At 36.3% G+C, this 8,772-nt stretch overlaps 1 protein-coding gene across 5 annotated transcripts; it reads right to left on the reverse strand.

The window, feature by feature from the left end:
• Positions 1–931: 931 nt before the first annotated feature.
• On the reverse strand, positions 932–8,587 carry LOC129294428 (uncharacterized). Of its 5 annotated transcripts, none has more exons than XM_054932803.1 (16): positions 8,288–8,587; positions 7,367–7,417; positions 7,049–7,285; positions 6,663–6,761; positions 6,511–6,566; positions 6,171–6,282; positions 5,689–5,868; positions 5,111–5,350; positions 3,779–3,916; positions 3,443–3,643; positions 3,230–3,346; positions 2,515–2,811; positions 2,317–2,415; positions 1,710–2,221; positions 1,537–1,594; positions 932–1,265 (listed from the first exon to the last, which is right to left on the reverse strand). In XM_054932803.1, the coding sequence occupies exons 1-15, from the start codon at positions 8,411–8,413 to the stop codon at positions 1,564–1,566; spliced, it is 2,496 nt and encodes an 831-aa protein (XP_054788778.1). In that variant the 5' UTR covers positions 8,414–8,587; the 3' UTR covers positions 932–1,265; positions 1,537–1,563. The 5 variants fall into 5 exon arrangements, with proteins under 5 accessions (XP_054788778.1, XP_054788777.1, XP_054788776.1 ...); XM_054932802.1 differs by having other exon boundaries at positions 3,443–3,610; positions 3,719–3,916; XM_054932801.1 differs by having other exon boundaries at positions 3,719–3,916; positions 7,049–7,279; positions 8,288–8,586.
• Between the last annotated feature and the right edge of the window lie 185 nt (positions 8,588–8,772).

Raw genomic sequence — 8,772 nt, forward strand, 5'->3', positions numbered from 1 at the left:
TGGAATGAGAAAGAAGAGAGAAATGAGAAATGAAGCCACGATTGATGAGAAATGAATGAAGATTAGAAAGAAGAGAGAGAAATCATGTTATGGGTAATATGAATTTTTCAGCTTTACAGAGAAAGAGCACGTGAATAATGATAAAAAGCTAAAACCTGAAACTGGTTTTGATAGATTATGAATTAACGCGTGTTTAAGCTCTTTAATCGATTATTGCATTTTTCTAGTGTTTGGATAATTTCAATTAAAAAATCCATTATGGGCTGCAAAATCAATTTTTGTGTCCATCCAAACAGACACATTGTCAGCAAAAATTCTTCCACATTTTCTTCTTATCATTTTCCCTTTTATTTTCTAATCACAATTAATATTTGAACGGTTACACTTAATTTTTTATAAAATGTTTTATTTTTACTTCAAGTTTATAAATTCTTGATCTCATGTTTAAAAGAGAAAATAGAAAATATGAAAATCTCTGCCCCAAAACGAGTCCAACTACTTACATATAATGCGGATAGCCAATATATGAATTACAATAAATTTTATTTTTATAAGACTTCTTTAATTTTCGTGTCAGTCAAAATATTATCACAATTTCTGGTCAACTACAAAAACGGGCATTCAGTGGATGCTTTAAGTCTTATTGTAATACTATATTTACTATATGCTTCTAAAACCAGCAAAAACATTATTACCACCACCATAAAATCTAGAAATCAACCAAGATTCAACTTGTAAATCCAACTCAACAATTCAGCTTTCAGAATTAGAGAGACTATATAAATGAAGTAATAACGAGTACTAGCACGAAAACGAGTTACTTGGTAGACATGCGATTATTTAGGAAATTCGTTTTCAGAAATAGTTACCTCATGAATTTGAAGAAATAATAGCATATCTATTAAGCAACAAGCATAGGAGAGTAAAGAGCTTGCAAACTGAAAACATTGACTATGCTTTGATACTTTTAAGCAGTCACAAACCAAAAGGCCGCGAACTATCAGACGCAAATGCACAGAAAGGGATTGCGAATGAGACCAGCATATTGATGTAAGTTTAACAATTCGAAACAGCAGGGAGTGAAAAATTAACCCCAGAAAAAAATGAGCAAAGCAATGACAATTAATTTAAATCACAATTGCTCAGGACGCAGAAGATTGCATGTAAATTCTTTAGAAACAATCTCCCGCGAACCCCACAATCATCACTCTTTCTATATGCAAACTCCCTTGGTATATCAAAAGGATAACTTGCCACTCTGTTTCCTGTCAACATAAACAACAATCAAAATAATGAATTCAATGCGATCTAAATACAGCAGAAATAATCAACAGGGAAAAAGAAATCAGTTTATTGCATAAATAAGCAACATAAAATATCCATGATTATGGCTGAAAAGAGGGCATCTTGATGGCTGCGTACATTATAGAAAGGTCTAGTAAATCTAAAGGGAAAAGTGAATATGAGCCTATCTAATTTTGTCTTACTGAAGCACTCAATGACACAGAATTAACATGTCTAGCAAAATAAACTTACAATCTAGCATTAAAGTAAGACAACTCGCTATCTTAGAGAAGCTTGCCCAGCAACAGACCTTTAAAAAAAACAAAGGTTAGCAAACTTCCCTTTCCAAACAGTTATATATCGTTGGACAATAAGGCACAAAAGCATAATGACAAATGCCATAACAAAAACTGTAGAAGTATTACCTGGTCTGCTGTTTCACAGCCGAGAACATTGTTGTCCTCCCGTTTGGAGGGCCTGAATTTTGGGCACTGCTCACACTTGATCTGTCAAGGCTTCCCCTATTGCCACCAGTTGAAAGTACAGAAGACAGCACAGACCAATTTTCAGGGCCATCCACGTTCTGAGAATCCTTAGATTTACTCAAAATTTTTGCATTTGCAAGCCCACGAGTAACACTGACACTCACACCATTTGTTTGTTGGTGCTTTAGGGCTTCATCAGTTGGATTTGAAGAAATGACAGCAAAGTCCTTCACAGATATGTCGGTTTTAACATTCTTGGGATCAATTGAAGGACCTTTCTTCAGGCGATGAGACTGAGCCATTGGCGTAACTGCTACAGTGGGCAAATATGAAGAATAAGAAGATGATGATGATGCAGCCGCTGCGGCAACTTTGGCAACAGCTGCAGTTGCCACTACCATTTTCTGTGCTCCTTCACGAAGCTGAATATAATCACCCTCAATCATAAATAACTGGGGTAGAAAAAAAAACATTATCAGGTTATAAAGCAATTGCATTACTTGAATGCAGATACTTCTATAAATACAAACTCTAACTTAACACTCACCTCAGGATGGCTGGCCACAAAATCATCAAGCTTTCCATACTTTCTCTTGTAATCATGCCAGTGTAGAGGTGCAAGCATCTTGCCCAATCTGTTAGGAAGCTGCGTTTCAAAGGCATAACATATCAACTATATTAGCTTCAAAATCCAAACCAGCCGCACCATAAAGGAGTCTAAGAATATTGTTAGGACTTAACTAACCGTTGAACTAATTCGAATTCGTCCACCAGCAGGAATAGTACGTACAATACAAGCTAATAGCGTCCTTTCATCAAGAAGAGTAACCTCAGAAGTCCTTATAATTTCTGTCAAATTTGTCTGCCCAGTTGGGACATATGCTTCAGGCAAGACTGAATCAGCAGAAACATTTGTTGCCATTTCACTTTGTTTAACTAAATGGACTGTGTGGGATGATGCAGTTGCAGCAGAGTTCGTTTGCTCTGCCATTAAAAATTGGTCCCCTGGTCCACAATTTGTGGAAGCCACTGCATTCTCATCCTGCGCATAGAAAACAGTTAGTTTCCATATTCTAAGCTGCAAAAGTAGATGGATAGGATCTGATAGCAGCATTTTTTCTTTTTCAAGTTACTTCTACTTATGTGTTCTGTGCATAATAAAAAAAATATTTTAAGCATCTGGCAATTTTTAAAGATACCAAAAATATGCTGCAAACTTTAGGGCCATTTTAGAAGACGCATTTAGTATCTGTGCACTTTTAATTTTGCATGCAACATACAGTAATAATACCCAGATGATTCCTCAAATAGTCAAAATTGCAAAAATATAATGTTAAAATATTTACTATCCTGTAAATCCAACAAAAGCTTCTGAAAAGGACGAGCAATATAAAAGTCAGCCTATAAAAATAATGTTTTGACCATCCAAATAAGTGTTTGTAAAGGAAGCAGTAACAAACCTTGATTTCTCTATTCTGTTCAAAAGAATTCAATCTTAAGGCGCTATGGAAATGGGAAGAAATTTGATTTAGGCTCTGGTCTGGTTGCGAAGCTACAGGTTGATCTTTGTCAACTGACTGAAGAACCAAAGAAAAATTAAACTATCTTCAGTATCACACACATTAATCAAGAACAGTAAAATATTCAATAAGAATCATACAAAGTTTCTAAACCTGTGTTTCCCCAGTAGATGATGTAATCATAGTTTGTGGTTCCTCCCCTTGGCGGATGTGAACATCCAGATAGTTTCCAAGAACTTGTCCATCAATAGAATTCTCATAATTATACTTCGCATCCAATCTCATGGAATTCTGATCAGCTTGAGATGAGGCAGGATCATCCTGTATGGATGCTTGTGAACCCTCTGATACATCCTGAAGAAACAAGTGGTGTTCTCACACCAAATAACGTATCACCAATACATGGTAAATATTTAATTATTTCAATACCTGTTGGTTCTGCCACTGTTGCATAGGTGATATTGCCTGTACTGAGTGAAAATGTCCAACCTGTGGAGCAACTGAGTGGGACACTCCTTGCTGATGCATGACAAATGGATGCAATGCAGCTACTTGACCAGGTGGGAGGTAGGAAGGCATCCCGAGGAGAGATGATGGGGCAATAGGGACACCAGGAACATGATCGATCTAAAAATCACAAAAAATGTTGTCAAATTTTCATTATCTTTACATGTTCAATCTGTAGAGAAAAATAGGCCTCCTATCAGAATATAATAGGCATACAACCGAGTCATTGAGTATAACAACCTGATCATCGCAAAAAATCTACAATAAATACATAAGTGGACATTTTTATAACTTAACATCTGGTTGTAGCTCAGGAACAATATGAAGGAAAAGGAATAATCTATTAAATTATATAGAGCAAGCATCTCACTCTAATAAACTTCATAGCCAAATAGGAGAATCTTCAAGGGAAAACAAGGTTTATTACTCAGTGATATCCTGCCATTATAGAAGCGAGGATAACCAGAAATTACAACGAAACAAATCAAATAATCAGAAAATAACTAAAGATAAGGTCCTATTATTCAGCTACTAACAGCAAAACGAAACAATAATAATTAAAAATAACAGCAACTAATTAATTTAAATCAGCTAAATCCCTCATAATCTGCATAACAGCATCAGACTCTTATCTTCCTCCTCTTTCTGCGTTGATACGTGATTATGGGTCTGTTATGCTGACTTGGACCCTTATCAGCATCACATTATTGACTCCTTAACATAAGTTTCTCAACGTGCTACCATTATATTGTAGATTTTGATAGAAAATACCTAAACTGCACCCAAGTTTTCTACCTATCATAGAACATGCTTCCACATCAATGATAGACATCCTATATCAGCATCTTAAAAACGTCATCTATGCACTAAGCATCTGCAGTGCTGCATTACTATTACTACTTCCTTAATAACAAGATATCAGGCAACCCAAACAAAAAATATCTATGCTTGACACGGCAATATATACAAATGGCTGTATATTGTTAACCATATTCCATAAGTGGAAAGTAAATGCATAATAGAATCAGAACAGTACATAAAGTAATTACGTTCACAAACATGTAGATTAAATGAATAGAATTCAACCATATAATGCCTCTTCTCAGGCATTCAATGCTTAACAACAATCTGCCACAGACGCTATACAGCAGTCACTAAAAAGCCACAACAATCTCTTACAGCTTCACCCAGGTCCCTCCAATACATGGTAAAAATTATATAATCCCTTGAACAGAATATTAAAAATTGATTTTCAGGAGAGAAAAAACATGTTGACAGATAGTTAACTATGAAACTATTAATCAAAGCACCTACCTGAATTGCTGCATTTCCATTAGATGCAAAAGGTTGAACACTATCCGAATTCTCATTTGCAAGAAGGCCATTATTTCCATTAGAGGTGCTGCTTCCATTTACACCAAATTGGCTTCCATTATCTTGTCCAAACTGAGATGAATTCTTCTCATTGTAAGTTCCACTCCTCTCTCTTGCCTCGACCAGCTCAAGTTGAAGTTGCTGTATGGCATGTAAATGAAGTCTCTCCATATCGGCAAACTAACATCATCAAGCCACTTAAAAAGTAAGCAAAATCACACAAAAGCCAATGTTAATTAGACATAAAATAAAATTACAAAAGTAACAATACTAAGAAGGGCCCGTAAACGATTTATAAAGATGAAATTAAAAAGTATAATGTCATGACACCAAAACTTTAAATTAGGGTTATGATAATATAGATCAAGCAACAAATCTTCAAAACTGAAGCACAGAGATTATAAATAAACATGCGACATAAAACTATAGCCACAAACCAGTGCGAAACAATATACATTTCTGTTTACAAGACAAACAAAAATAGATTCCATGAGTAAGAGAAAGGATGGCAAATTGACCTGTCTTTGATAACCCATCCAGAGTTGGTTATATTGCTCTGTCCGTTCTCGCAATTCAGCCTGTAATGTCTGGTTTGTTGTTGCTTGATAAGCATCAACCTCACGAACACGAGCAATCCACGCATGAGCCTCTCTCAATTGCTCATCTTTGTACATAATGGTCTCCTGAGCAACCCTGTGCTGAAAGATAGAACCATTATTAGAACATGTAACCCCTAAAAGCCATTGTATTTTCAAATAAAGTTATAAAAAACTAAAATCACATATAGCCACTATTGAAAGGAATACAGCTAACAATACCAGAAAGGGGAATGCTTTACAGTATTCAAAATTAGGGCAATACCAGACAAAATTTAATTTGATACGCATACATCAGTAGCATGTCTGCAATGCAAGACTATTAACTTAGAGGCATCACAGAAAGATTAGCACACAAAATTCCAGGCCAAGAAAGAAAGCACACAAAATTCAAATATACATACCTGTTCCTTCAATTCCATCAGCTGCCTCTCTTTTTCTTGAATAAGTTCTTGAAGATCATGTATTTGTTGTAAATGCTGTGCTCGTTCAGCTTCTGAGTGATCACGCTCCATTCTGTAAAAGCATTTACTTATAGAATCATGTTGAAAACAAAAAATTTTGCGGCCTATCAAGCATCCCATTGGTACAATTTGAGGAAGAGAAAAATATCCAGGCAACAATGTAATACAGCAGGGATTACTTGATTTGCTTCAAGGATGAAGTAAATCCATACATATATGTAATACGCCCTCATCAAACTTGCCCATATTATATATGCTTATACAGTAGTTAAAGAAAAACCTGAAAGTTGCAAGTTCTTTGTTTTGCTCCCGGAGAAGGTCCTGTTTCGCCCAGGCCTAAAAGAATAACAAGAATACCAAGTAAATCGATTAGTAGTATTAACGTCAGCATTTAAAAAGCATCTTTTTATAATAAAGAGCCATCCAACAAACCGCTTCATTGTCTAATTTAATAGCATGCAGTTCTCTGTCTTTCTCTTCAATTTTCCTTTCCAGCTCATGTACTGTATGATCCCTTTCACGGAGTTGCTCCTGCAAAGCCAAATTTACAAGCTTTTAAAACAAAGTCGCCTACCATAAATAGATTATCAGCACAAAATTCTTTATTTTCTCACAATGACAAACAAAAATCTGCATCTGCACTGCAGTATCAATAAATGGTCAACAGACATGACAAACTCGATACTACTAAAAAAGGCTACAAATGGACAATGAAAAAAATATTTTAACCATAAAACTTGAAGAATAATAGATTTTTCGTGTTAAATTAAATAGAGCAAACTAAACTACAGAGACCACATATTATATTTAATTTACACCTGAAGCTTGCAGGCAGCATTAGAATGTTCCTTGAGTTGAGCATCAAAGCTATTTTGCATTTCAATTATCTCAGTTCTTGCAATCATTTGAGCTCTAATCTCAACCTCGATGCGTTCTAACTCCTCCCTTTGTCTAGCAACATCCTGAATTCGTTGCTGCAATATATCATTGTCTAATGTCCCATCCACTGTCACCGAACAGAAATCAACATCAAGGGGCTGTCTTCCTTGCTGCACCTTGAAAAGGAAAAAATCATCTTCAGTTCCTAAATCCAAAACACTGAAAAGAAGCTTCTGTTACCATAAACATAACCTTACCTCATATATGGTTCTTTCATCTGATTGCCCCAACTTTCTTTGTTCTAACTCCTGCAGAATAATAGATGTCCAGTTAGCAATCAAATAAAATGAAAAATAAGGAAAACAAAATAGCTCCTTCCACCATAACCGGAATGCCAGCACAGCACCCTTTAAAAAAATATGACTGAACAGCGTAGCTTTGATATTAAACTTGAACGGCCTCAAACAATTTGCTTTCACTTCACTGCTCTCATTTATAAAAGTCAATAGCTCAGTTCCTAATATATGCACGGTTAATGGGTAGGGGATAGCCTGCAATAAAAGCAAATAAGTCTCTAAAACTTGAGTGGTGGACACTGACGGACCATATGAGGTTTCTCTAAACCAAATATTGAAAATATAGAGAACCACGCACTATCCAAAAGATAGAACATAGAAATAAAATTTAGAAACCGAATCAAATTACGTATTTCACCTCAGTCTTGATGTGTGAAAAGAAAATACAGTTCAAACTTATATAGACTTGAGTCATCTAAGACAAGATACTTGCTTCACAAAGACAAGCACGGGAACTACATATCCACCGAGTGTGCGCAAGCTAAGGACCACATTATCCACCTACACACTACTCATGACTTCTATTAGCCACAGGGTTTGTGCCCAGAAAAACCAATAGCCCCTGAACTTTAAAAAAAAGATACAAAGATGAACATAGACTAGCGCGAGCCGACAAAGCTAAACCCTAACCCCAATTTGGACAGTGAGAAATATGTTAATCCTCAGAAGGCATGCATTGAGAAGGAGATCCAATGTTTTCATTCTCTCGATCTCTAGCAATGGGTAAGCTTCAATTCCACATCTTTGTGTTTTCATCATTTCCCACGTTACCCCGCTACCAAATAAGACCCGGTAAAAATATTGCCGCTGACGAATCAATACCTTGTCGTCTGGGTTTCCAGCTAGATGATGCTCCGCAACAGCGCGCCACTCCTGCCGGGACAATGGCATCTGGAAAGAAGAGCCCCGAGTGGCGGTGGCAGTGGCTACACTGGCCGTGCCCTCCATTGAGTGAAAAATCGAAGACACTGATGTTCACTCAATATGTATCGCCCAAAAATAATATCCCTTAATTTTCAAGGGAAAAACATTAGCAAAGCCCTAAAACTGGGGGCTTGCGAAAGCAGGGCACTGGCACCGCAGAATAATGTTGGGAGGGGGATAAGAAGGAAAGGAAAGGAAGGGGGGGTCCGGAGGATAAAAGGGTTTTGGAGGGATTCCTGTTTAACCAACTCTCATGTCGGGTAATTTTTATTTTTTTTTTCAACCCTCATGGGTGTGTCTGGATTTTGGCATAAGTGATCATAAAAAAATTTGATCAGCATAATAAGTTTTAATTATAATAGATTGATTATGTTATGATATGA

Source organism: Prosopis cineraria, unplaced genomic scaffold (assembly GCF_029017545.1).
Source record: "Prosopis cineraria cultivar Desert tree isolate PC_DT_omini unplaced genomic scaffold, ASM2901754v1 PC15, whole genome shotgun sequence".
In the NCBI taxonomy this organism is placed as follows: domain Eukaryota; kingdom Viridiplantae; phylum Streptophyta; class Magnoliopsida; order Fabales; family Fabaceae; genus Prosopis; species Prosopis cineraria.

Excerpts from the sequence above, each read along its gene's own strand:
- LOC129294428 (XM_054932799.1), bottom strand. The coding sequence starts at position 8,413 with ATGGAGGGCACGGCCAGTGTAGCCACTGCCACCGCCACTCGGGGCTCT. Across the intron at positions 5,869-6,170 it reads TGATGGAATTGAAGGAACAG|CACAGGGTTGCTCAGGAGAC; the intron begins GTATGTATATTT and ends TCTATCTTTCAG. Across the intron at positions 2,416-2,514 it reads GAATTCGAATTAGTTCAACG|CTTCCTAACAGATTGGGCAA; the intron begins GTTAGTTAAGTC and ends TTTGAAACGCAG.